Here is a 26,949-nt window from a genome sequence, read left to right as displayed (position 1 = left end):
GGCAGCCCACTCCATCCTTGCGCACCAATGTACATATATAATATCTCACGCATACATTTGTACAGGCTTCTGAGCCCCCTCTAGATCAAACCTATATACATTTGAGAGGCGTTTTGTGGGTATACGCCATGGGTATAATAATGCCTGCAAGCCCTGTCGACACTCCACGAGGGATATGCGTAGCACAAGTAAAGGGAACAACGGTGCACGCATGCGTGTCTATGAGCGACGACGGACATGCGAAGCATAGAAGAAGACTGGGGGAGTGTTGACCTACAAGAATGTGCGACCAACGAGCGAATAAGAACTTTTTGACGGAGCGCGGATGTTATTGACTGATGGAGGCAAAAGCTCTCAACGTCCGACTGTTGAGAGACGCCCAGCTTCACGGAGATAACCGTTTCCTCGCCAGACTGGAGTGTGGGGGGTGTGTTAGATACCGTGGTAGAGTGGATCATGGCATTGAGAGCAGATAATGGAATCTTTACCCTGCAAGTATCCAGGATGACCGTCCTTGCCCAGAGAAGTGCTCGCAATGACTCCCTCAAAAGCCTTGTCAGGGTTCCAGGCCGCAGTCACGACCGGTCCGCTGTTTGCCGGGTAACACATAGTGAGCACACCTCAGACACACGCATTCGACGAACACATCCATCCAAGTACTTACTCATGAAGAATATGAGTCTGCACCTTCTCATTATTATTCCCCACACCCAACCGTCGAATCTCCACAGTCTCATCCAAGCTCGCGCTCAGGTACACTTTCTCCATGTGCGGGCACCATTCCACGGCCGTGACTTTATCCTTGTGGCGATAATAATGGACAGGGAGGCCTTTCCCGCGGGTATCCCAGATTCGGGTAGTACAGTCGTCCGAGCCCGAGATGACCCAGTGGGCCACGGTAGGATGGTAATGTACGCTGGAGATCATATCGGTATGTGCGTCCATCGGCGGTCGACCACCCCCACCGGGGACTCGGGAGTCGAAGAAGGCTAGTTTTCCGTCCTGGGTGGCCGCTACGATGAGGTCAGGTTGTTTGGCGTGGATGCTTGTGCATGTGATGTCGCCGGTGGCGCCTTCGTGGATGGGGAATGAGGATAGGGGGTTGAGGGTGGGGACTTTTTGGCCGGTGAGGGTCCAGATGTAGAGCTTTCTGTCTTCGGCTCCGCTTGCGACTGTGCCGGTCCTGACATCGATTGAGCCGGACAGGTTCGGGCCATTGGTTTTCAGCCTGTGAGAGATGAGGTGGAAGAATTGGTAAGAGGTATTAGCGACAACTGAACTGTTTCGACGGTTTCCCGAGGGACGGAAAGATCAACAGCTTCACATCTGATCAGCACTTTCATATCCTACCTTGAGACAACCTGACCGTCAGAACTGTGTATAAAATCCCACATCACCAAGGAATCCGTCTCGGAGGAGGTTATGGTCACGTTCTCCTTTCCGACACATCTGAACAGGAAACCAAGTATTCGCCATGAGAAAGATGGACCAAATGAGATGCTTTCTATCCAGAGCGACGTACTTGATACTCCGGACAGGCCCTTCGCGGCATCTGTTGTTGCCTTTCTTTACGAGATACTGATGACATAATGGTCAATTTATTAGTTCCAGTTTGGGAACTGTACTTCCGGGATGGGACTTACTCTGGAATTAAACGCAAAGGGTGCCCCTGACTCTATTTCCTTATTATTTTGCAAGAAGAGCGGGTCGTGCACTCTCGTACGCAGTTTGGTGATGACGACCCCTAGACGAGGCTCAGGGATCCACTCCCCTAAACGAAAGCAGAATCTCATCAGTCCACATCGGTAACCCACAAACCGTTGGAGCAGAGTCTAACCCACAAGCCCGTTGGGGACTTGCGACCTTGACGCGGGATTCGCTTCGCTGGCGTGAGCGTTCGACAACCGCACTCACTACCCCAAGGCTCCCATAGGAAACCAAGGGTATCAGAACCTACCCACGAAAAGCTTTTGGTCCGCCGCCTTCTTGAGGGTAACGCGAGCCGGGGCGCCCCAAGCAATCGCCTGCAGACTTTGTGATGGGTTCAGCTTGGAAATGAATGCGAAATTGTGGGACAGCCCGACGTTTTGATGGTAGGCGGTGAATCCTGGGATGATATCTGGTTCCGTTTGAGGGGTCTGTAGGTCGGCGAGCGTCATACCGCTTACTTTTCGTCGGAGTTCGTTTGCCTTATTCGTTGGAAGCTGCTGAGAAGGAGCCGTGATTACCGTCCTTGGGAGCGGACCTTCGGGAACCATCACCCCTCCGGGGATCTCATCCTTGTCGTCCTCCTCTACATTGACCACAATTCGAGGTTGAGATGGCTGTTGCGGAGGTTGAGATGGTTGTTGCCGAGGTGGAGAGGCTGGTCGTGCGAGTGGTGGTGGGTGAGGCCGTTGTGGCGGTGGTCGGGGAATTCGTGCGAGAGGAGGTGGTGGGCGAGGCCGGGCGACAATCGGGGCCAAGGAAGCGCCCTGTGATGGTTAAATGGAAGTTAACACTTTCGACATGTCTCCGGAGCGAAGCGAAGGTTGGTTCGCTGGTCGGATAGTATCCGCCCTTAACCGCCAACCACTCATCAACAAACAGCACCCTGCTCGCTCCGCTCGCGACAAGGATGTTAAGCGAGAGATGAACGAAGCAAGAAACCTCGGCTCACTGACGCTCCGCATCCTCAAGAATGCATCCTCAAGCATTCTTGCGCCTCGCCTCGCTCCGACTTCGGCGCAATGGGACTCGCTCTCGCTCGCAAAAATCCTCGCTCCGGTGGGAACCTCAAGCATTCTTGCGCCTCGCTCCGACTCTGGCCAAATGGGACTCGCCGTCGCTCGCCTTCTCCTCGCTGTGGCTCGCACCTCAGGGATGTCGCTCGCCGCAGTCTGCACTATTCTCTCGACAGGTCGATAGCACTTACCTGGCGAGCGGTCCGGGTAGCAGCGTCATTTGAGGGCACCGGAATCCGTGTCGCCTGGGGTGCAGACGGACGCTGACTGGCGGCCAGTCTGTTTGCAAGTCTCCTGCGGGTGCGGATCCTCTGCCTCTGCCTACCTCCTGTCATTCTGGGAAGCGATGCCGAGCAGCGTCGGAAGTGGAGAAACCCCGCGCCCGTGGGAGTCTGTCTGAGTCTGTGGCGTGGCGTGTCCGTTGCGTCCGGACATGCCTCCCCCCCGCCAAACGGACTCGCACGAGCCCTGCAAAAAATACCACCGTACTCTTTGACCTACATACAGTACGTTGCGCAGACAGCCAAGCCAGCCAGCCACCTTCAGCTTCGTCACTCGTCCCGCTCGTCAACTGCTGCCACAGACGTCCGCTCGCTTGGCCCCTCCGAAAGACTCACAACGGTTGGAAAGACTAGCGCGTCAGCAGCCTAGAAATCACACGAAGATGAACGGCTTCAGTCTACACGAGGAGCTCGTCAGTCTGCAGGAGAACGATGTGCAGTTTGAGGAGGAGTTGCATATCTTGGACCTCCACGAGGATGAGACGGTTGCCATACTGGATGGTTAGATAACAGTGGCCTTGTCACGACAGGGCAACATAACGGGACCAGGATACTGATAGACGTCCTGCGTTGCAGAGCTGATTGAGAGTGTTGGAGAGCCTGGCCAGATTGTCAATCAGCAGATATTGGACCGCATACGCAGTTTTATCAAGTGAGAGGAATTGAATTTGAAGTTTGTGATTTTGATGATGTAGCTACTGGTCAACTTTCTGACTTGCAATACGTTTCAGGCACTTTGATGGCCTGCCCTCACCACTGGCCCACAAATTCGTCGATTTGTTTGTCTCTGGTATGTGCGAGCGACAGCAAGGGGTTCCGCGGCGAGCTTCGCTTTATTCATCGTTTTTGCATCCTCACAGCATTTGCGGGACAGATAAAAGCCACCCATGTCGATCTCGCCGAAAACGCGCAACATAACTTTGAACAGGACCGGATAGCGCTGCAGATATACGCGTTCTGTTGGCATTGGATGATGGAGGTTGCCGAGAACCGCTGGAAATCCATAATGAAGGAGAAGGAGAAGGCTGGGGTTACGGCGAAAGCGAAAGTATGCGCAACCTTCGTATTTGAGGTGCATGGCCTTGAAAACTCATCCACGCACATCTCAGACAACGAGAGCGAAAGGAAAACGGGATACATCCATAGAGTGGGATTGGTTGACGCAGAAACAGGATGCTATGAAAGCGGCGGAGAACCTCGTGGCATTGGACCTGAGCAGGATTATCATCGCCTCCTCTGACCGCGACACGCTTTTTGGGTGAGGATCTGCCGTTCCTTTTTTGGCTCTTTCGACTCTGGCAGGACTGACCCGATTTCCACAGAATGATCACAAAGTCGCTGTCGGTGGTGTTGGAGGATCCTGCAACAATGAAAGATGAGGACCTCAAATCCCATATCACCAACATCTTCTGCATCTGCGTTACGTCATATGATGGGACAGTCAGTCATGGTAAGGACACGCTAGTCTGTGCAAGCTATGTGAGCAGCCCTGAACTTGTCGCGTAGGCTTGCAGACGAGGATAGTGGAACAATACCTCCGCGAAGAGCATCTTTCGGAGTTTATTGCGGATCTTATGCACACGCTGGTCGTGAAATATGAGAATACGAGGCTTGTTGAGAATGTGTTGAGGTGCGCTTTGTATGACTTTGTTTTGAGATGCTCGTACGGGTTTACTGACCGCCGGCATTCATATTTAGGCATTGCGCCAGCAAGGACTTCAACGACAAGGACCTCAAGCTGGCGAAAGCCTTTGCGAAATTCTTGACTCGCATCTCCGAGATCCTGCCGAAAGAGGTGTTGAAACAGATGGTTCACATCCAAGTATTCCTTGACTCTGAGGTTAGTTCGATCTCAGTACCTTTCTGTCTGCAATAGACGGGTGTGCTTAACGCCGCTTGGTTTCGATTCGAAAGTCGTACACACTCAGGATGGGCATGCTTGAGGTTATCGGTCACATCATTCACAATCATCTCGCGATGGACAGCTCGGAGAGCGCTGCTGCGTCGCTGACCTCATACTATGATGTGCTGCAAGAGCGGTTCAGGGATGTGAGCTCTTATGTGAGGGTCAAGGTTCTGCAAGTGCTGTTGAGATTGACCGAGTAAGTGCGCTATTACGATGAGTTCCCCCTGTCCGAGCATGATCCTTATCCTCCATCGTTATGCAGACGACGAGACGACTCAGCCGTCACCGACATCCCCCTCGCCATCCGCCCAGCTCTGATATCCCTAACATCCGGCCGACTGCACGACAAAGCCAGCAACGTCCGCAAGAACGCCATCAAACTGCTCACAAAGTTCATCCAAACGACCCCGTTCATCGCCTTCCCGCAAGACGAGGGCAGGTTGTCCCGCCTGTACTTTGAACAGAAACATCGCAGTCTGGAGGAGGTGTTGAAGCAGAAGTTCCCGAAGGAGGACTTACCGGGGTTGGAAGAGGAGGGCGAGCGGACGCAGGAGGGGGATGTCGCACCAGCCGCGGAAAGCAGTGTGGCCGGTGAAATGACAAACCCGTTTGATGACAACGCGCAGCCAGCTGCTACCGGTTCTGCCACGGAGACACCCGGCGCAACTCTGGTAGCTGGTGAAGAAGAATTACGAACACTCCGCGGGTTCATGAAGTACTACAAAGACGGCATCCGCTTCGTCAAGCAGATTGAAGACCTGGTCCCGACGATGTGCCAGCTGCTCGCGTCGAACGTCAAGGGGGAGGTCGTTGAGGCTATGAATTTTTTCGTGGTTGCGCATCAATATCAGATGGAGTGTGCTAATGTAGGTTTTTTCGCATTGATGCATGAGTAATGAGGTGGGAACAGCATGTGTTGATGAAAGCGGATTTCATTTGTAGGTTGGAGTCCGGCAAATGGTCCACAAGGTGTGGGACAAAGACGCTGGGGAGACGGAGCGGATGAGTGTGAGGGATCATTTGATGAGGAGCTATATCGCTGTTTACTTTGAGAATGGGGCTTCGGAGAGGTTGCCTGAGGAAGAGATTGCTGATAACTTGATCAGGTTGGGCGTTTGGAAGAGACTTTGTCGTTTTTATTCATGTGTTCCTGACCATTGTCTCCGCAGACTTACATTCACAATGACGCTAGCGGAACTGACCTCCCTAGAACAGCTCATCTCCATGCTTGTAACAGCCAACGCCTTCAAAACCCCCACTCTCCAACTCCTCTGGACCGTCTTCGCCTCCAAAAAGCAGCCCCCCCGTCGCCGCCGCGGCGCCATCATGATCATCGGCATGGTCGGCAAAGCCAAAAAGGAGATCATCGCCGACAACTGGGAAACACTCCTTAAAATCGGGTTGGGCGAGTCTGCAAAACACGATTTGGTGTTGGCTCGATATACATGTATCGCGCTGCAACAACTCGGCGCTGCGAAACGCACGAAAGGGTCGGTTGCGGCGGGACAGATGCGGTTTCCGGTCTCGCACCCGGTTGTGACCTGTTTGAAGACGTTGTTGTTGGAACCCTCCTCGGCGATGGAGTGGTTTGGCTTCGCGGAGCAAGCTGTCAACACGATTTATTTGTTGAGTGAGCAGCCGGATGAGACCTGTGGGGAGATTGTCAAGCATATCGCCGCGCGTGTGCTGGGGTTCTCCAAGCCACCCCCGGTGCAGGATGGTGATGACCCGACTGTGGAGCTGTTGTCGACGCAGATGGAGCGGAATTTGATGATTGGGGAGGAGGGGCAAAGTGAGACGGCGACGTTGGCGTCGTGTGACCCGCTGGAATTGGCTGGGTTGTGCTTTATTGTGGGGCATGTGGCGATCAAGGAGATTGTGCATTTGGAGGCTGTTGAGTCGGAGTGGAAGAGGCGGAAGCATGCTGGTATGTCATATTCTCTTCCAACGTTGTTATGGCGGGCGATTATTGACCCGAAATAAATTGGGCAACTGTAGAGGACCTCGCCAAGACCCCGCGAAAACAGGGAGCCGCGGACGAGCTGGACCAGGTGACGGGGACTGCGGAGGATGAGTTTTCGGAAGCCATTGCGCATATCAGGGAACGGGAATTGTTGTTTGGGAACAATACGTTGTTGGGCTCGTTTGGGCCGCTGATTGCGTTCATTTGCGCTAATAACCGGAGTTTCAACGTGAGGAACGGGTCTGATCTTGTTTCCTTCGTACGCGGAGCGTTGTTGACATCTTCTTGACCTTCCTCGCAGAATCCGATCCTCCAAATAATGGCCGTCCTAGCTCTCTGCAAATTCATGTGCATCAGCCCCGACTTTTGCGACGCCCACCTCCAACTTCTCTTCACCATCCTCGAAAAATCCGAAGACGCCATCATCCGCTCCAACGCCATCATCGGCCTCGGCGACATGACCGTCTGCTTCAACTCCCTCATCGACCAGAACATCTCCTACCTCTACAACCGTCTCAAGGATAACGATCCCACCGTCAAGAAAAACACGCTTATGGTCCTCACCTTTTTGATTCTGAATGGGATGGTTAAAGTCAAAGGGCAGACGAGCGAGATGGCGAAATGTCTGGAGGATGAGGATCAGCGGATCAGTGATCTGGCGAAACTGTTCTTTACGGAGTTAGCGAGCAAGGATAATGCGGTGTATAACAATTTGCCGGATATCATCAGTAATTTGTCGAATGGGGAGACGGGGGTTAGTGAGGTGGCGTTTGCGAATATTATGAAGTTTTTGTTGGATTTTATCAAGAAGGTGAGGGACATGGGGGATGCTAGCTTTTTTCTGCCGGTGTCAGACTTCTAACAGAAACATGTCTCTATGTCTTACGCAGGACAAACAAACCGAAAACATCGTCGAAAAGCTCTGCCTCCGTTTCCGCAACGCCGACACACCGCGACAATGGCGCGACATCTCCTTCTGCCTGTCGCTGTTATCCTTCAGCTCGGAAAAGAGTATCCGAAAGTTTGTCGAGCATTTGCCGCAGTACCAGGATAAACTGCATGAACCGACGCTGTTTAAGCATTTCTTGGAGATTACCGCTAAGGCATGGAGGGGATGATGTCGCATGAATGACCCTGTTCAAAACGCGTGTACTGAACAGCCATTTATTCATCATGGCAGGCCAAGAAGGCAGCAAAAGGCGAAACCAAGACCCTGATGGAAGACTTTGAGGTCAAGCTAGTAGAGATGCGAGAAAAGTGCGTCGAGAACGAGCAAGCGGTCGCTAACGCTACGCGGGAAAAGGCGAAAGTGCGTGCGGGCGGGAAGCCGCATCTTGCTGCTGGCGGTGCGGATACGGTGGATGATATTTTGGCCGGGATTGGGCAGATGTCGTTGGTGAGTGCGAGGATCTTCATGGTGTGGGACACCTGGAGATAATGGGTTGTGGGCTAACGGGCATATGGTGACGGTTCGCAGCGCACTGGAAAGCAGGCAGAGGAACAGGAGCATGCGGAGGATGAAGCTGAAATGCAGAATGAGGAAGAAGAGGACGACGATGAGATTGTAGCACCAACGAAACCACGTCGTGGGAAGCCAGCAACGAGCATAGTTTCTCGCAAGCGGGTGCAAGCTGTTGAAGAGAGCGAAGATGATGACGATGATGAGGAAGCAGACCAGGAAGTGGACATTGAAGACGACGAAGATGAAGAAGAGGAGGAGGAGGACTTCCCCACACGGCGAGCCGCTGCTCCGCAATCCAAGCGGACAGTGCAATACACGTCACAGCAATCTCGCAAACGTGGGGGCCGGGCGGCCGTTGCTGAAGACAGCGAAGAAGAAGAGGAAGACGACGAGGCGTCAGATGGTTTGGTGTCTGAGTCGGAGACGGCTACGGATGAGGAGGCGGACAGTGATGCTGAGGGAGATTATGAGACGGTTGTTCCGGATAAGGCCGCGAGTCGCGCACGTCAGGGGGCTAGGTGAGTCTGAGGTTCAAATTTGGATATGTTTTCAACGAAATTCACTGACCTCTCGATTTCCCGTTTCCCGTCCCTCTCGTATGTCTGGAAGTCGACGGAGACCCATTGTAATGTCATCAGAGGAGGAAGATGAGGACGAGGACGAATTTTGACCAGAGCGATTGTGGGATGGAGCAGTTCGTATTTGTAGATGAAAGACGTAGGGACTGAGCGATGGAAGTGGGACATGGGTTTTATGGTGATGTAGTGTATATAAGTTCCGGCGTCTGAGAAGATGGTGTATTTATGCACTGCATATGATTATCAGAAAGGACCATACCTGGCACATCAATCTTCGCCCCAGTTCGCTTTTCAAGCAAGGTTTCCTGTCATTCTGAGACGCTGTCATTTTAATGTCATTCGCATCGCTACTCTGCTCTTTCCCGCGTTACAGTTCTCACCTGCTGTCTGATTATGTTTTTTATGGAAACGAGCGATCCAATCAAATCTATAATGTAATTCTGAGGTCAAGAGCAGACCATCTGGTTGATGCTGCGGCAGTGGGGCTCCATACTTCAGAAAGTTTCCGACAACTCTCTTGATCACCGTGCGTAAGGGCAGCGGACTTGAAGACCAGCATCACTGGTTTTCCGACCGTGTCAAAGGCTTTTCATATTGGATGCCACGCTCATTGTTGCTATCTGGCACAGGCAGAGATACCGATGTCCGAGCAGGTTGCGATTTGATGTATGGGAGTAGAGACGATAACTGGCCTGATTTTGATCCGGCGATGGCGGCTTTGTCGCCACTTACAATGGCTTCGAGGTTCAGAATAAACTAGGGACAGCCGAACAACCAGAATCCGGCCAAATCTGGTGCGGTGGACGAGACGACACCATAGCACCTGTGCAGCGGATGCCCCACCGTTGGACATCAAGCCGCTCCGGATGAATAAAATACTATATTTTGAAGGCCCAGATCGCTCCAAAGGCCCGGAGCCCGATTTTGTGTGTGCACCTACCTTTCGACATGAGGCCCTCAGTGGGAGACAACTGCCGTATGCTTGCAGTGATCTCGGAGGCAAGGAGAGCCACTATCCTGCGCACTTTGAAAAGCAAAACCCAAGCTGAGGTTTGGCGAAATCCACGTCTGTAGACTGTGAGCTCTGCGGTCTCCATCAGTCTCGCAGCCCGCTGTGCAAAAGACAAGCCTCTATCAACGCGGGAAGAGTACGGCTTTTTCTTTTTTCGACGGTGTGGATTTTCCACGAAAATGACGGCAGCAAGGCTAGCAGCCCTCCCAGCAAGCCTCCCCCAACGACTGGAGCCCTGCCTGCGGCCATCCAAAAAAATATTCGGCGAACATCAGCTTGCGGAATGGGAGCCGCTTGATGGGCGGCTGGTGTGTCGAGAATCGACTGTAGTGGCCGTAACGCCCAAACTGATTGGGAAATTGCTGTGATTGTTAAAATCTCCGTCTCTCAATCGATTTGGAACAAGGAGCCACCCTAATGTTAAACTAAATACAAAAACTTTGACATTCAATTTAGGAGTGGCGATGTGGCGATGCTCATCCCCACGGATTTTCAAAACTTTCATAGTAAGGACCTCCAATATGCTGAAGGACGGCGACGTCCATTTGGAGTTCATATGTAGGTTTATGTACAGTATGGGTTTGTGCTGAACGTTCCTCAGGCTACTCACGCCAAATTGCGCTACGGTGCCAATCATTACACTGATCTCCCCGTGCGACGACCCCGGTTGGCACGAAGATTGATACCGACGACCGTTGAAACTCGACACCTGGAATGCCTCCGGCTCTGTATACGTTATTGCAGAGCACACTCCCATTTCAGGTTGCAAGTGCAGGTACAGTACTTTGGTAACTTGGTATCCCGTGCGAAGGACGGGGACTGATGAGAATGTCGTTTGGAATTGCCTTGGACAGTTGTAACTTGTGCAAATGTGACGATTGTGGTTCGGCGGCTTCGGCCCCACTCACTGGTCAGACCGTTGGGGCGGTTGTCGTTTTCGGTCGATGCCGCCATGCGGTGCCAGCCCGTGGGCGTGGAGAGGCGTGGGGTACCGTACCTACCGGCTTTTAAACATGAACTTCAACTCCAACCTCCCAATCGCTTCCAGATCAACGGTGACAGGGTTCACAAAGCACAGACTGCACACTGACACTGCTGATACGTGATAAATGGCGATGATGCATAAAATCGGAGCGTGCGACTTGCTCTTGGGAAAGAAAAAGGCGTATAACAGGTCTTGCCGCGTCGTCGAAGGTCTTCCCCTTTCACCGTAGTGTAGATTTCCCACTTCCGAGCCAATCTTCCTGTCATCTTCTGCTACGCCGAAACGGAGATCTTACGAAGAGGTCGCTTGAGGAGCTCGTCGTATACCGTCGCGCACATCTCTCATATACAGAGGCGTCAGTTTAGGACCGGGTACGTACCGCGTGTTGAGTCGATTTGTGCGCTGTGAGAAGGAACCGTGGCACGTTCAGGGCATCCCGCCAAACCTTTGGAAGGGCTTGAGCGTTGAAACGCTGGAGATCTGGGTTTTGGGTATCCGAATGCTGGAGCACCGAAAAGCTTCCCACCGAATCCCACGAGCTCATCAACCTTCCCGCATCCTCTTCCACGATACAGACGTCCCTCCCCTCGCTCCGGTTGCAAGTTGACAAGTTGCGACCCACTTTGGGACCCTTCAGGTTCAGCTGGGACGAGGAACTTGGACGTTTTGGACGACGCCCGTATCTCTCTCTCTCAGGGGCGAGTGAGGACCACCGGAGGACAAGGTCGATTGCCACACAAGAGAGGGGACTGCTGAGCGACGCAACCATTCCCCCACCGGGCTGTAAAACTTGTGTTGTGTGAACGCCCGACCGCGAAAGTCGCTCGCTTGCTTCCACGCGCCCCTTATCCCAAAAACAACGAGACGAAAGCCCAAAAAAGCGACGAGCAGAGGACAACATGGCACAGCAACCCCCATCCACCACCGCCGGCTTCTACGACGAGCACCAGCAACAGCCATCGCCACAGCAGAGTGTCACGCAGCAACAGCACCAGCAGCACCAGCAGCAGCAGCAGCAGCAGCAGCAGCAGGCGCATGAGCACGCACGATTGCAAGCGACAAAGTTTGAGGTACCGGTCGGCTTCCCAGTTCACCCAGGGGCGTACTACTACGCGCCAGTACATCCGGACCAATTACAACAACATCAGCAGCACTTCGCTGCACAGCATCAGCAACTACATCCCCAGCATCCTATCTTTGTCGGTATGTGTAAAGACTTGTTCGCGGGGTGATCTCGTCGCGCTCGGTCCTGAATGTGCTGACGCTCATGGTTTTCCCAGCCAACCCACACATGCAGCAGCCTCCCCCAACGGGAGATCGGTCACCCCACCTACAACAATTACAGCAGCATTCGCAACCAATACAACACCAGCAACAACAACAACAACAACAAGAACCGCAACAACCGCAACAAACACAAAAAATGGACACCAGTTCCCCAGAACAACGACACGATTCGTCAATGTCGCCCATGCAGGAAGAGGGCCAACCCCAGCACATGCAGCAGCCGGCCGGTCCGCTGCTCCCAATAGCTGCGGAGCCGACTCTACTTCCCATTTCAGCCGTTATACCAATGGGTTACGCTGGCCCGAACGGGATGATAGCACCACATCAGCTTCTAGCCGTGTCGGGTTCATCTCCACAATACCGACGAGCATCGTTACCGAACCCGACGACATGGGACAATATGTCTTTGCAGCGACCCATCATGACAGTCCCGTCGCAAAATGGAATCCCATACCCTACTTCTACTGCGGGTCCCACGCGCGGGCGTCGCCCATCCGATGCTTCTTCGGCAACGGCGCCGCAGTCTCGCCCGAGATCGTATAGCGATGTGTCTACGGGAGGAGATGGAAGCAAAGAGGATGCATTGCAATTGAAGCGATTGCGCAATACAGAAGCAGGTAGGGCTGAATCAATGAGGAGGTATCTTCTCGCTTTTCTTGCTTCCAAACGGGTGATTAACCGAACGTCTCTGTTCCCTTTCGTTTTCAGCCCGTCGTTCGCGCCTTCGGCGTCTTGCCCACATCGATCAGCTTGAAGCACGCATCAAAGAGCTGGAGGCAGAAAACCACCGACTCATTCTGCGCGTCGCGAGTCTAGAGACTGAACGCGTCCAACATGAAACGCGTCACTTTCAAGACGAGCAAAGAATCAAGTCCCTTGAAGGACAATCGGCTCCAGGGGACGGAAGCATCTCCTAAACTTTCGGTGTCGACCTCGACATGGAGGAATATCCGCCTATCTGGCCCCACCCGACAGTCCAAAATACTCGATATCCGTCGCCGTGCGCCCTTTCGCCTTGTTATTTTGACACAGCTCTGGTCGTAGAGAAACCTCTCTATACCTTCCTTTCTTGTACAGATTTTTGTCTTACTCTGCAGCGCAGGTCGTTAGCCTTTTACCCCAAAGTTGAATACCTCGTGGCTCGCAGCTTTGATTTCGCACTGCGCGTGATTTTTTGTTCCCCTTCTTGTACATGCCAGTTGTATATCGCTTAATCACATCAGTATTTTTGACATCTGTATACTGAAAATCTTGGACGATTTCTGTTGTACTCGGAGCTACAGTGCATTGCATCTATTTTCTATCAAATAAAAACAAAAAAAGACCCACACGCTGCGGGTATCTACGCTTGTATACGAAGAAGCCACGGACTACTCTAAGCCGGCCAATACTTCCTCGGAGATCCCTCCACCCATCCTATCACATCGTAGCGCCAGACCGATTACTTCGTCACGCTTCGCATCGATCGTGGCAGTGACACCTGCATTGTTTGCCAAATCCTTCGGAGAAGGAGCCTGTGGCAGGTACTTCTCCAGAACGGAGTCCAACCGCTGCTTGATCGTTGATGTCGTCGGTACGGATGCTTTGCCATTCTTCTTTGACTTCCGTGGAGTAGGTGCCCTATCGGTCGGAGGCGCATCGTCGTCGCGTTTCCGCTTCCCCAATAAAATTCGTTCTTGTTTCCGTGACAGAGCCAGACCTGCGTTGCAGAGCACACGGCGGGAGGCGGAGACGTCAGTGTTGCCGCTTAGTCCTGCTAACGTAACAAATCGCTCCAGCCCGGAACGCAAGGCTTCGTTCAGCGAAGAGATCGCTTCTGTCGATTGTTTTTGCGACCCGCGGTAGAGGCGCAAGAGGAACTTGAGGAAGTCATCCACTCTAGGCGTCTTGGAGGAGACTTTGTTCCCGATGTCCCAAATTTGTGGTTCACGATCGACGGTCGACAAACAGAATCCGAGCAAAGATTCCAGCGTGGTTTGGGATTCGAATGGAACGGGCGTGGCACATGCGGCGGCGAAGAGCTCCAGCCGTACGCGAGCAAATACGCGGTGGACAGTTCCACTGGTGGTCGCATACAATTTGTCAAGATCGAGCGACAGCTCTGTCAATAAACTGTCATCTTCGTCGCCCACCGTCGATTTCTTGCTAGTAGCCGTAGGAACGAAACAGATGCTTTCCTCGAACACTCCAATCAGCGTCACAACGTGCCCTGCGCTTATGGGCGATACGATCACCCTCCCTGGGAACCGGGCTGCCTCTTCTACAAACGCGCGCGCGAGGTCATTAACTAGACACCCGATGCTCAACAGCAACTCGCCGTAAATGGGTGCCGTCTTTGCATCGACATTCCCCTTCGCAGCTCTCGTGACGCACTGTATCAGCGCGACGGTAACCGTAGCGATACCTTCCAGCCACAAGCTCCTCCGCCCTCCATGCCACTCCGGGTCAGATCTCAAGAACCCTTGCAGGATAGCGCGCAGCAGCCGTGGGAAACCCAGCGCGATATCGTTGGAGACGTTGTGGAAGTCCCATCCGCCTACGGCGTTTTGCAGGAATGTCAGCAACCCGCTTTGGGTGATCATGTCGGAGATGACGGAGGGGATGGCCGTGGCTCGGAAGATGAATTCGAGGACGAGCTTGCGGAGCATGGTGTCGGCCATTGAGGAGGTGAAGAAGCTCATGAGGATGTCGAGGACGTGACGCCGTTTGTAGCATCGGTAGTCCTGAGAGATGGGAAAATGAGTTTCGTCATCAAAGCAACAGTGACTATTCGAGTGTCGAAACTCACCGCAGCACTCTCCAGACCGCAACACAAAAGCCGCAACATCCACACCCTCTCCTTCCGACAATTCGTAGTCGACGAATAGAACAGATCATAAAACATGGGCACGTCTTCCAAATCCATGATCGGCCGTTGCAAGAAGAACCGGTTGATAAGAGGGAACATCTCATTCTCCGGCTTCAGCAGCACCATCAGACCCTGCGCGACAAACAACGTGACGATCCCCGGAATCCTCTGCGTCTCGCCGGGCTTTGCTTCGTTGAGCAGATCTGCCCTGTTGATGATCGCATTCCTCAGACCGTCCAGGACCAGGATGACCTGGTTCCGTTCCTTGATCTCAGCATTGAAAAGCACCTCGTAGGCGTAATCGAGGATGAAGTAGCCCGCACGACGCGTGCTATCATTCAGGCTCGACAATGCCATGACAGCCAACCCGATCACATTCGACTCCACCAACTGTCGAGGATCGACCGAGGTATGATGTTGCGCCAAGATGGCCGCCACAAGAGGCAGGAAGAACTTCCAGTCGTACGACGGCGAATGTCTCGACGAAAACACTCTGTCGCCACTTGAGCCGTCGCTGCGCGAAACTTCCACATTCTCATCGGCTACAAACCATTGGCAAGTATGTGCCATCCACACCGGGTCGATCCTCGTTATACTTTCCGCGGCGCTCAGGCCGCTGAGGGAGTTCGTAACAGCTTGACCCCAGTGGAAGGCGTACGGATCAATGCTCAACCCAGCATCAACTTCATAAAGCTTCCAGATTTTCAAGACGTTGCGATCGGCCGGTGCAGTGCTACCTCCGTATGCTTGGGCGAGGGCGGGGAGGTATTCGGGCTTGCAGCAGCGACTGGGGTCTTGGGACATTATCGTGAAGAGTAAGTCCAGCAGAGTTGCCTTGGCGGGGTTGGGAATGGAGAATGGACGCGTCTTTTGAATTCCCGTTGCAGCGGTGTCCGACTCCACCGGTAGATGCAGGATCATGGTGTATTGCGAGTGGGATGTGATCATGTCGCATAGCTCCTCAGTAGAGAATGATGAGACCTCCGATCCGGCCTATTAATAAACAAGAGGTCGTGATGTCAGATATTGCATCTTCCGCATATTCCTCGTCAACAGACTTCAAACTCACATGGCCAGCATACAACACCCCCACAAGCAACGCCAGGATCTCCAAAACCCGACAATCTCCCATCCGAAACTTCAGCGCCGAAACAACAAAATGCTTCACAAGCGCCTTATGTTCAACCAGCGTCATCCAAGCCCTCTGATCCACTTTCAGTCCATCCAGCGCTCCCGAAACACGGTCCCTCATCAATCTCAAAAGAGCGCCGAGCGCTCGTTCGTCATCCGCGTCAAGATCGATCTGTTTCTTCTTCCTCCCAATGAAGCATCGGGTGTTCCAAAAACAGAGGAGTAGCGTACCGACAATGCTTCCTTGTTTGTGTGCGTTCTCGAACGCTAGCAGGACGTTCAAATGCTCAGCAAGCCACGTCGTCGCACGCGCCTGGTCCTTCGGCTGCGTTTGTGCAATCGCTTGAGACAGAAGTTCATCCAGAAGGGGAGTTTCGCCATCGCCCTTCCCAAACAGTGACGCGCTTCTGAACAGGATGTCGGTATCCAGAATGTTCAGACGATGGCAACCGCCAAGTGATCCTTCCAATAAGCACTCGCGAATCAAAGGTGCCGCACGCGCGTGCAAGGCTTGAACAGTCATTTTGTGCTTCTTCGCCATTGACGAAATCCAGTCCACGGTGTCCAACGCATCTCTAGCGTTGGACCGCGATCTCACCGTGAAACCCGACATTAAGCCCGCATAAAGCCTCAAAACGGCAACCTCCGACAACCTGTCAACCACATCCTTCTTCGCAAACTGCGTCGCAACCCAATCCCGCCAGCTGGGATTATACGCAACCAACACCTGCAAGATCTCCGCCCGCGTATCACCACTCTCCCCACTCAAACCTTTCAACAAAAACCGGACACTCTCTCCATCAAACAAAGCCGTAACATCCGCACCCGCCCCCTCCCGCTCCCCCCGGACTTTGAACAGCGCCCACGAAACCTCCCCCGTCCTCCGCTCCATCGCAAGCGGCAACGGAAGCACGCCATCGTAGATGATCTTCAAAACCACACGTTCCACCTCCGCGTTGGATGCGGTGGGGATCATTGCGATGAGTTTTCGGAAGAAATCGGGGGTGATGATCTGTTCGGCGGTTCCGGAGCGGGCTGTTAGGGCTAGGTAGAGGAGATCGTCGGGTGAGGTGGGGTTGGTGAGGAGGTGTTGGAGGATTGTGTTAAGGCTTTGCGGGGGCATGAATTGGCGGAAGGATTTGAAGAGGGTGACGGAGGTTTGGGAGATAGTGGTTGTGCTGAGCTCGGATAGGAGGAGGTCGCGGATTGTGTCGCAGTAGCTTGTCCAGACAGGTGACGTCGAGTTCGCGTTGAAGTTTGCTTCGGATTCTGCGGTCATTGAACGATGGACGAGATCGACTACCGCTGGGCTTAGGAATTTTGCTTGTGGCGACGTTCCCACGTAATTGTCTGTCAAATAGGGATGTCCAAAAATGACATCACGGATTCGAGCATACTCCTCGCTAGCAGCCAGCTTTCCCGTAATCGGTGCCGTTAACACCGCGCTCGTGGGACCCACATTGCCCGGGCGAGCCGTCGAAACAATGGCCTCTAGTACCCTGAAGCAAAGGGATATCTTCGCCTCATCCTTCAGCCTGACCACTCGGCCCACTTCGAGGAAAGTATGTCGTGTCCATTCCAACCACTTCCGCGTATCACCGTAGATTTTCAGCGCCTCCACATACCGTTCCGTCGCCTGTTCCGTGTGCGTCCCGGAGAAACTGAAGAGGTCCGTGAGACGTGGGGAAGACCGACCCTCGGATGTAAGGAGGGTTTGCGCACTCTCGCCCCGCTTTCCCGAGAGAAATCCTTCCAAATACGAAGCTAGCACCTCAAGTGGGACTTTCTTGCCCTCAATCGTGCCGACAAGCGACAAAGCGTATCGCGACGTCCCCTGCGTCCCATGTACAACGTCCACAACAAGCGCAGTGAAAAACTTCATCGAAGCCTCCGCCTGCGCCGACTCGTTCTCCACATTCCTTCTCAACAACGCCTGCAGCCCATCCGTAACACACATCAAAGCGGGGCTGAACGGGAAATACGGCAATTGAAGATCATCATACGGTGCATTGAACGTCCGCTTCCGTGTAGCCAGGATATGATCCGCCACCCGCTTCTCGGTTTCGTCCATCTGGCTATCGGCGGATTGAATGAGTTGCGACATACGGTCTACGAGGCGGTAAGGCGTGCGAGATCCCGTGCAGAAGGCCTCGTCGATCCAGGATAGGATTGCGTCTCGACGTTCTGGGGGGTTTGATTGCAAAGTGTCGAGCCAAATGGGGATCTCGTCGACGTGGTGTTGGAATAGGAGCGAGTCTGAGAGGATCCGGGTGATTACGTTGGTTGCCGCGTCTCTGACTTCAGGAACGTCCGTGACGAGGAAAAGACGGAGAATGGTGTACAGATGTGATCCCGAGGCGTTCGGTGCCCGTTCCTTCCAGTTGAATTCGGGTACCTCTCCTATCAGTCTGAGTAAATGCAGCTGTAAATCCGGCGAACAGGTAGTCAGGTCTGCCGGCAGGAACTTTCCGTAATTGACGCGAGCTTCGATAATCGCGTCCGGGAACTGCCGCTGGTACTGTTGGATCAGGCGTAATGCGGCGCAGTGCAGCACCTCCGTTGATATCTCTTCCAGAACATCTTCCGTCCCATCTATCTCTGCATTCGTTGGACTGGGTTGTGGTGCCGTGGTCGTATCCCCTCCTTGCTTCAGCTGCTGGTGTTGCATGGCCAGCACAATCTGCAAATCCGGTGCCCGCCTTCGTACATCCTCGATAAGATCCGAGCTGAATTTCGCCCACGCACTCAGCAATTCGTCAACGTTTCCAAACGCAAATGATACTTGTGTTGACGACGACGTGATAGTGCGGACAATGTCTCCAACCATGGACTGCACGGCAGCCAACTTTGCGAACGCAAGCCCCAAAACAACGGCGACGGTGTGCTTTATCATCGAATTGGGGTGCTGAAGGGCGCGGCTGTTGACGGATCGATCCAGCTGTGAAGGTAGAATGTTCTGTGCCACGGTGTCCACAGGCGGAGGGAGTGATCCGACTTCATTGGCGCCGAAGATCGGTGGTACGGGGAGGCTAATCACTTTTGCAGCCAGCGCCATATTGGCTAACCATTTCGTTGACGGGCGAGGGTCCATAGACAGAGATGCTAGCTCGTTCCAGTACGGGTGCACCAGTTCCGGACAGCTTTTCAGTACAGCTAGGACGAGATCCTGTTGTCGAACGTCCTCGGTTGGTCTCAGAGCTACCAAGAATTTGAGCAGCACTTTGTTGTACACGCGAATGCTCTTTGCGCCTGTGTTGGACTTTGCTGGGTACCATCCAGCGTCCTGAAAGCACACGCCGACACCCGGATTCGAGCAGAGGTGCAATAGAAAGGCGTGCCCAACATCCGCGATGCAAGTAGAAGATGACTCGTCCACGTCTGTGCGACCGTACAATCTGCTCAACTGCTCGAGTACATAGTTATTGAAGAATGCGATCTTGACTGTGCGTGGTACAGTAGCATCGTCCACAACAGTCCGGCGTAAGGTCTCAGTTACTGTTCGCACAAGTTCGATGTCGTCCTCCGGTAGCCCTTTGAATATGCTGCTCAACAAGTTCTTCGTTTCCATCAAGAACTTCTTCGTCGTTCCGTCCCCATGCTCCAATAATGCCAGCAGATATTTTACGTAGAGGCTACGAACATCTTCAGCCCGGTGACTTTTGCTGCTTTGGGACTTTTGCCGTGTGGAAAGCAGTTTCGGAATGGCATTCATTGTGAAATTGAAGTTCTCCACTAGTTCCTTCGACGTGGAAGGATTGAAGCGCGCAACGGCCACGAACAACCTCAGCGTCGACTGCATCATGCTGTTCTTTCCTGAGGACAACCCTCGGTATAGCTGCTTCATATATTCACGCACAACGCGACGAGCAATGAAGAGCCCGGATGGGTACAGCTCCACCAGTTTCGATCCCTCGATTATGCGAGCGATCACATCGACTATCACACTGCCTATCCGGTCTAACGCGTTCTACAGTCACGAAAATCGATGAGTCCTCTCGCCTCGAGTAGTAGGCTGCATCCCAGGAAACGTACCTCCTGCTGAAATGACCATATTCGGAAAAGCTCGGTAGCTTCAGGCGACTGCTTCAAGTACGCCTTGAGCAACTCTGCATCATTCGAGACTTCACTGTCCACCTCTTCGTAAACTAATCTGGCAAGCGACCGGTCGAAAGCCGTTAACCCTGAAAATACACAAGAGGCTCAGTGTCTCGTTGGCAGCATCCCAGAGAACTTTTTTTGATTGGTACCCGAGAGTAAAGTCTCGACATTGTCAGAGTTCAAGGCAGTCACAAGGTTAGCGTGCGACAAGTGTTCCGCTGGAGGCGACATGTTGGAGCGTCGGGGTCCTTGCACGGCCAGTACACAAGTACGCTCACGACGGCTGCTGTCCCTGGGCCCGTCCGATATAAGGCCTATTCTCAACCAACGCCCACAGCAGTTTGAACAAACAAGTGCGAAAGTGAATGGAGGGGCAAACTGCGACCTCAAAAACGTCGAATTCTGCGAAGTTGCAACAGTCGATTCCCATAACGTAAGCAAACTTTTAATCTGTGCGGCACGTGCATGCCTGACTGTATTCAATTCCAACTTTGATTTCCACTTTGCCTCGTGTCAGCGGCTGCCCGGAATGCAGCATCTCGTCGTCGACAAAGCGCGGAAGGAACCGTCAAATTCCAAGCACCATCCAGCACTCACCGCACAGCACCCACAGCACCCTTAACCTCAATAGAACTCATCTCTCGAAGGCACCCCCAACCCTCAGCGTGACAGATATGAAAGGAAACGCCGTTCGAAGGGATCACTTCAACGTCTACCGCACCGCCGATAGCTCGGGATATGTTGTCGAAGATTCCTACGTTGCGGAGGCTGGAAACGCGAGTTCCGTTCTAGTGCTCACCCCATCCGGAGCTTCAGTCAAAACAGGGGTCAACGCAAGGTCGCTGGCGCTTCAGGGAACCGACCCCTTCGAGATCTGCGCCGTCGTTGGTGTGATTGAGCTTGTCCTAGGTACGTGTCATTATTCCTTTAAGCGCCCAATGTTGAAGTGACCATCTTACTCACGTCTTGGGTCATACGCGCATAGGCAAGTACGTCGTAGTCGCCACAGCCCGCACACTTGCCGCTACTGTCCAATCGCACAAAATCTGGAGGATAACGGCTGCAAACCTGTTACCACTCGGTGCGGGTGCTGTCCATGGGCAGCTCTCCCCTCGCAATGTGGATGAGAAAACGCTTGCCAAGGTAACTTCAATCGGGAGTGTCGAGGTTTTCCAGGGCGATGGCTCAGTACGGTCTTTGATTGCAGTATACGCTGGATCACGAACTACTTCAGTCTGTGAATGAAATTGTCAACTCGGGGCACCTCTACTTCTCAACCACCTACGATCTTACCCACTCGATACAACACAACCAGCTGAAAGCTGCCGGACAAGCTTCTCGCACAGTTGTCGACGACCGATACTTCTTCACTCGGGCCCTCGCTAAGCCTTTACTTGATGTTGGGAAGGATGCCGAACCTTGGGTCATCCGTGCGATTAGCGGCTTTGCTGGAACGATCGACCTGAAGGTCAAGCTCCCGGAATCCGATATACCGGCCATTTACAAGCTCACTTTGCTGTCTCGCCTAAATGGTCGCAGGATGGGTACGCGATACGTGCGACGTGGGCTCGACTTTGAAGGCAATACGGCAAACAATGTCGAAATGGAACAGATTCTTTTTCACGAAGATTACATCAACCGAAAAAAGATCAGCACTTTTGTGCAGATCCGCGGGTCTGTGCCCTCAGTCTGGGGTCAGGATTTAAATCTGGATTATAAGCCGGAGCTCTTGATTGCGTCCATCGACAAGACTGTGGTTTGGAACTCCTGCAAAAAGCACTACGACGATCTGAAACGACAATACATCGGCGAAGACACATTCATTCAAGGAGGGTCGGATGTCGGGAAGGTGGTGTGCGTCAATCTACTGGACGTGACGGGCTTCGAGGGAAGGTTGACGAAGGTCTATGAAGACTCCGTGAAGCGATTTATGGACGAGAAGGTCGTCTACGAGGCATTCCCCGTCAATAAATGGTGCAAAGGCGCGAAGTACGAGAATATGGACATCTTGTTAGACCGGGTTCGTCACCGTCTAGTGAGCAGCGGATGGTTCATTGCCGATGGCGCGGTCCCGACGCTGGCGACCAAAGGCTCGTTGGAGGTGTCGAAACTGCAAACGGGATTGGCTCGCGTGTCGTGCCTGGATTCTCTCGATCGCACAAACCTGACGTGCAGTATCTTCGCTCGGTACATGTTGGCCTACCAGCTGCAAACCATTTCGCCCGATCTTCCGCCATTGCCGGTGGGCCAGGACGGTGTGATTGCGAGTGATCTAGTCGATCCTGTGGCTGTGGCCCGTCAAGCATTGGAGCCCTCTAGGCAGATCTTGACGAACATGTGGGCGGACTCTGGTGACGCGATCAGTCTGCTTTATGCGGGAACTGGGGCTCTGAAAGCTGATGTCACCCGGACGGGAAGGAAGACGCTGAAAGGAAGCTTGAATGATGGTATCAACTCCTTGACCCGGTTCTACCTCAACAACGTGAGTAGACCTCTCCTAATGCCAATCTCACGGTTTTCTTGCGCCATTCATTGCTGATTGTATATTTCACTGATTCTTTGTTCCTCCCCAAGTTCGTCGACGGCCGCCGCCAAGACGCCTACGACCTCATCACCGGCAAAGCCGTCCCCACTCAAATCGAAAAACTAATCGACACAGAAGGCCTCAAGCGCGCCCAGCGCGTGCGCCAACCCTTCATCGCAAAAGGACAAGGCATCCTCGGCCGTCTCCTCCCGACCATGGTCGTCAACAACGTCGAGCCACTACTCCAAACCACTAACGACTACGTCCAGTTCAACATTCTCGGTCGTCGGCCCACCATCAATGGGACGGGACCGGCCCCGCCGAGCGGGAAGACGGGACAGGACCCACCCAACCCGCGGTGGATCTCCCCACATGTGGATTCGCAGGGGTCGGCGCGCTCGTTGGCCGGGTTGGCGGTGTCGGTGGTCAAGCTGTATGCGCCGGAACATGTCAACAACGCAGTCGAGTTTGTCGTTGCGCTTTGTGTGATTTGGTACCTGTACTTGATTGCCAAGATTACGGGGATACAGGGACAGTTGGTTGTCAACAGGCCGAAGCTTAGTGTGGAGTATCGGAACATTTTCGAGCTGTTGGACTAGGAGGCTCGGAGACATGAGTTTATCACCATAGCGCTCGGGTCATCGGCGTACGATCGTTTTCTATATAGTTCTAATTTCATTGGCTTCCTCATGGGACGCTACCCTTCAGATTCTAGACCTCATTCCTTTAACCTATATCCCTTACCAGAAAACTTGGAAATTGAGAAATTCTATTGACGAACATCACGTAGTTCGTGTTCTGCATGTCTTCGAAAGATCTATACACTATGTATCCTACGTGCGGCTATGGGTAAATCTGCCTATCCGTGCTATACCAGCCTCACCCATCACAAGTTCTTAATAGCCTCCAAAAACTTGGCTTCCTCCTCCTTCCCCATCGGGTAGGTATGCACCTCCGAAACCGGAAACGTCCTATGCTTCACTTCCTCCCCAAAAGCCCTGTACGCATCGACCGTAATCTTCCCAACCTCCGCATACGTCTTGCAGAACTTTGGCTGCAGCTTATCGTACACGCCCAACATGTCCATACCAACCAACACCTGCCCCGAGCACCCGCTCCCTGCCCCGATACCGATGGTCGGTATCTTCAACCGCTTCGTGAGTTCCGTCGCGACGAGCTCGGGTACGGCCTCGATCACGACCGCAAACGCGCCCGCTTCCTGTACAGCCAACGCATCCTTCAACAACCTCACAGCTCCGGCGGCCGTCTTCCCCTGCACGCGAAACCCACCCAACGACGTCGCACGTTGGGGTGTCAACCCAACGTGACCGAGAACGGAAATACCGACGCGGGTGAGGCTGGAGATGGTATCTTGCATCTCGGTGCCGCCTTCGAGCTTCACGGCTTCCATGCGGCCTTCGCGGATCATGCGGGTGGCGGAGGTGATGGCTTGGGAGGGGGAGGTTTCGTAGGTGCCGAAGGGGAGGTCGCCGATGAGGAAGGCGTGGCGGGAGCCGCGGGAGACGGCGCGGCAGTGGTGGAGCATTTCCTGTGGGGTTTGAGTTTGTCAGAAAAATAATTGGGAAGTTCGAGCCGCCCACGCCAAAAACACTTACGTCCAGCGTAATCCGGTTCGTATTCTCATACCCCAACGCCACCATCGCCAAACTATCCCCCACCAACACCGTCTCCATTCCCGCGCGGTCGGCCAGTAACGCCGACGGGTAATCGTACGCCGTCAACATAGTGATAGGTGTCCCTTGCCGCCATAGCTTGTTGAGCGTTCCAATTGTTACTTTCTTGCGGGATGATGGAGTGGCGCTCGCAGTTGGTGAGGGGTGTGAACTGAGCTGTGGGGTTGTTGTGGAGAAGGTTCGCAACGGTTGTGGGGATAGCCTGCAGCGCGCAAGACGTGGCTTGACGCAATGTGTTGCAATTGCGAGTCTTGGGGAAAAGGACATTTTCACGAGTTGCGTTTCCTTACGTTTCGGTGAATGCGCTTACACAGCTTACTACGGTGAGCCTCTGTTTCGTTGAAGCCTATAAGTACCGGAGATGTTTGCCCCAATGTTTATACGGCGAGGATTCCCCACCCATTTTTGCTTCATTCCACCCGCGGAAAGCTCTTCCACGACGGGCAAGTCACGCGCTGAGAGCCGTGGAATTCCCAGCCATCTCGACATCGTACGAGCTGGCAGCGTACGGTGATATCCAACAAGGCGACTTGCGGGGTGCGGCGCTGCTGCACAAGACCAAAGCTTCCTTGACAAAAAACAGTCGTTCTCCGTTCGGCCGACCGTATGCACATATTCCTTGCAGATTCCATACAGCATATCGAGCTTCCGCTGAAGTTCGCCGCAATGGATTGCACAGCCACACGGGCACTGTCACGCGTTTGCCTGCGCGTTTGCCGAACGGCCGATCGGCGATCGAGAAGTTGAGCTTTCTTCCGCCTCCCGATTGACGTTCAGATGCACGCAAGATCATCGTTCAACCTAAATACATTTCTCGCACGGTCATATTCTTCGAAGGCCAGCGCACTACAGTCTATCAGAAGGTTTCAAACGAGAACGAGTGTCAAGATGCCGAAAGCAGAATGGAATGGAGTTGGTAAGTGAGAGATGGCGGAATGTCAGGTGTCACTTGCCATCACCGGTGGGCCTAACCGATTGCCAATCAATATCAGTTATCGCCGAGAGCGACAAGTTCGAGACGGTAGAGAACAACGTTTACGTGAGTAGTCCTACGTTGCGCATACTCGGACCCATAGTGTTCCGCTGCTTTCTGCTACACGGAAGTGAGCTGACACCGCTTCTGCACACAACGCCCTACGCAAACAGTTCCCGCCCGACTCTATCAAGAAGGACTACTTCAAGCCTTCGTCGACTCACAGCACATGCGGTTGGAAAGGCGGTGAGTGTACTGCATGTTCATTCTCCGCGTGTCTCATACTAGCATAAAGGTTCATTGGCGTTTCCATGACTGACCTCTTTCCGACAACCATCAGAGGCGAGCTATTACACGGTGAGCGTCGATGGCAAGGACAACAAGGATGCCGCTTGGTTCTATCCGAGCCCCAAGCCCGCTGCTAAGAACATCGAGGGTTACATCGCTTTTTGGAAGGTGAGCTTGGAGGGAGGTTGGGAAGGCGGACGCGATTCTTTCGGCATCGTTCTCTATCGAGGCCATCTCATCAACGTTCATACATCTTCTCTGCCTCTTGTAGGGAGTTAAGGTCAGCGCTTGATCTCGCGGTCAAGGTCTGAGATGTCAACAGCTGCTGAGAGGTGGACCTTCATATGAGCCTTCACTGCGGGAATGAAACATTTTGTACATAAAATCAACAAGAATACCTCACACTCCCAGAACAGTCGCTGACTGCTGATTTTTCCGAAATTTGGGTGGGGCAAGCGGCCTTTCCCTCCGTCACGACAAGGTGTTCACTCGAGAAGGGAAACGATGTCCGATGCCAAGCCCGCATACATACGTGCATGCCAGGGAACTTCCCTATCTTCTCCGACACACCGTGCCAAATTTACCTTGCATTTCGGATGTCGCCATCCACGGGTGTTCAAATGCATGCATCGGATGCTTCCACTTTGTGCTCTTGCCTGTCCACGCAGAGATTCAATCGGTTGCCCTCGCATCGCCCCTCCGTGCGAGGAAGCTCAATTGTTAGGCATGCGAAACATTGCTGTGATGGAGTCGTCGGTATGGATCATCCTGAAAGAGGTTAGATAGGGCGAGGAGGACTTCACGTTGCACCATCTCACAGTCCGCTCGCTTCTTTGCATGTTCATATGAGTTATGTCGGACATTGAGTTTTTCCCTTCGTTGGACGGCCAAGATTGACAGGGTCTACTGTCATTTGGCTTGACTCACTCTGACGTCATGTATCGAGGTACAACATTGAACACGCGGACCTTGAAGCGCACGCAAATGAATGTTTGCGCGAGGTCATGCCCGAATGTTTTTATTTGTCTTGTGACCCAGTGATCTGCAGAACTCATGACCTTTTCATGATTGGACAAACCGGAAATCAAGGAATCCACATTTGGATCCCCCCGGTAATGCGCTGACCCGGCGGCGTGGGTCGGAGCTGTCAACGGCCCCGTGGATATTTTTGATTTGTGAAAAGCCCATAATGGCGG

The 26,949-nt window shown here is 53.3% G+C and overlaps 9 protein-coding genes across 9 annotated transcripts; 5 read left to right on the top strand and 4 right to left on the bottom strand.

The window, feature by feature from the left end:
- Positions 1-354: 354 nt before the first annotated feature.
- On the bottom strand, positions 355-2,159 carry EV422DRAFT_562817 (WD40-repeat-containing domain protein; the record flags this gene model as incomplete). Its single annotated transcript, XM_053071997.1, has 7 exons — positions 355-413; positions 489-589; positions 665-1,228; positions 1,351-1,449; positions 1,523-1,578; positions 1,644-1,771; positions 1,958-2,159. 7 exons carry the CDS (start codon positions 2,157-2,159, stop codon positions 355-357), a joined length of 1,209 nt encoding a protein of 402 aa, XP_052930010.1.
- Positions 2,160-3,387: 1,228 nt separating this feature from the next.
- Positions 3,388-7,991, top strand: EV422DRAFT_562815 (non-SMC mitotic condensation complex subunit 1-domain-containing protein; the record flags this gene model as incomplete). Its single annotated transcript, XM_053071996.1, has 15 exons — positions 3,388-3,505; positions 3,581-3,656; positions 3,736-3,794; positions 3,865-4,052; positions 4,114-4,262; positions 4,327-4,454; positions 4,511-4,634; positions 4,703-4,844; positions 4,919-5,106; positions 5,173-5,776; positions 5,853-6,016; positions 6,080-6,837; positions 6,909-7,102; positions 7,175-7,684; positions 7,764-7,991. 15 exons carry the CDS (start codon positions 3,388-3,390, stop codon positions 7,989-7,991), a joined length of 3,630 nt encoding a protein of 1,209 aa, XP_052930009.1.
- Positions 7,992-8,089: 98 nt separating this feature from the next.
- EV422DRAFT_562814 (uncharacterized protein) lies at positions 8,090-8,857 on the top strand (the record flags this gene model as incomplete). Its single annotated transcript, XM_053071995.1, has 2 exons — positions 8,090-8,269; positions 8,351-8,857. 2 exons carry the CDS (start codon positions 8,090-8,092, stop codon positions 8,855-8,857), a joined length of 687 nt encoding a protein of 228 aa, XP_052930008.1.
- A 614-nt stretch (positions 8,858-9,471) lies between these two features.
- EV422DRAFT_502515 (uncharacterized protein) lies at positions 9,472-10,879 on the bottom strand (the record flags this gene model as incomplete). Its single annotated transcript, XM_053068272.1, has 5 exons — positions 9,472-9,650; positions 9,854-10,164; positions 10,196-10,287; positions 10,536-10,744; positions 10,834-10,879. The coding sequence occupies 5 exons, from the start codon at positions 10,877-10,879 to the stop codon at positions 9,472-9,474; spliced, it is 837 nt and encodes a 278-aa protein (XP_052930007.1).
- Positions 10,880-11,595: 716 nt separating this feature from the next.
- On the top strand, positions 11,596-13,043 carry EV422DRAFT_9532 (uncharacterized protein). The gene is made up of 2 exons (XM_053074536.1): positions 11,596-12,113; positions 12,191-13,043. The coding sequence occupies exons 1-2, from the start codon at positions 11,810-11,812 to the stop codon at positions 12,949-12,951; spliced, it is 1,065 nt and encodes a 354-aa protein (XP_052930006.1). The 5' UTR covers positions 11,596-11,809; the 3' UTR covers positions 12,952-13,043.
- A 412-nt stretch (positions 13,044-13,455) lies between these two features.
- EV422DRAFT_616185 (ribosome 60S biogenesis N-terminal-domain-containing protein) lies at positions 13,456-20,646 on the bottom strand. The gene is made up of 5 exons (XM_053073959.1): positions 20,424-20,646; positions 20,209-20,357; positions 16,115-20,143; positions 14,986-16,038; positions 13,456-14,920 (listed from the first exon to the last, which is right to left on the bottom strand). The coding sequence occupies exons 1-5, from the start codon at positions 20,503-20,505 to the stop codon at positions 13,568-13,570; spliced, it is 6,666 nt and encodes a 2,221-aa protein (XP_052930005.1). The 5' UTR covers positions 20,506-20,646; the 3' UTR covers positions 13,456-13,567.
- A 184-nt stretch (positions 20,647-20,830) lies between these two features.
- Positions 20,831-23,585, top strand: EV422DRAFT_511303 (Sac phosphatase domain-containing protein). Its single transcript, XM_053069001.1, has 4 exons — positions 20,831-21,183; positions 21,260-21,417; positions 21,482-22,756; positions 22,849-23,585. The coding sequence occupies exons 1-4, from the start codon at positions 20,949-20,951 to the stop codon at positions 23,395-23,397; spliced, it is 2,217 nt and encodes a 738-aa protein (XP_052930004.1). The 5' UTR covers positions 20,831-20,948; the 3' UTR covers positions 23,398-23,585.
- On the bottom strand, positions 23,586-25,239 carry EV422DRAFT_511301 (ketopantoate hydroxymethyltransferase-domain-containing protein). Its single transcript, XM_053069000.1, has 3 exons — positions 24,892-25,239; positions 24,415-24,823; positions 23,586-24,347 (listed from the first exon to the last, which is right to left on the bottom strand). The coding sequence occupies exons 2-3, from the start codon at positions 24,757-24,759 to the stop codon at positions 23,685-23,687; spliced, it is 1,008 nt and encodes a 335-aa protein (XP_052930003.1). The 5' UTR covers positions 24,760-24,823; positions 24,892-25,239; the 3' UTR covers positions 23,586-23,684.
- EV422DRAFT_511300 (uncharacterized protein) lies at positions 25,240-26,174 on the top strand. Its single transcript, XM_053068999.1, has 5 exons — positions 25,240-25,408; positions 25,485-25,531; positions 25,639-25,711; positions 25,806-25,921; positions 26,025-26,174. The coding sequence occupies exons 1-5, from the start codon at positions 25,270-25,272 to the stop codon at positions 26,043-26,045; spliced, it is 396 nt and encodes a 131-aa protein (XP_052930002.1). The 5' UTR covers positions 25,240-25,269; the 3' UTR covers positions 26,046-26,174.
- The last annotated feature ends 775 nt before the right edge of the window (positions 26,175-26,949 follow it).

The sequence above is a fragment of the Fimicolochytrium jonesii genome, assembly GCF_025526975.1.
Source record: "Fimicolochytrium jonesii strain JEL569 chromosome Unknown EV422scaffold_1, whole genome shotgun sequence".
In the NCBI taxonomy this organism is placed as follows: domain Eukaryota; kingdom Fungi; phylum Chytridiomycota; class Chytridiomycetes; order Spizellomycetales; family Powellomycetaceae; genus Fimicolochytrium; species Fimicolochytrium jonesii.
Note: the sequence above shows the minus strand (reverse complement) of the source record. Positions and strands in the feature narration are given on the sequence as shown.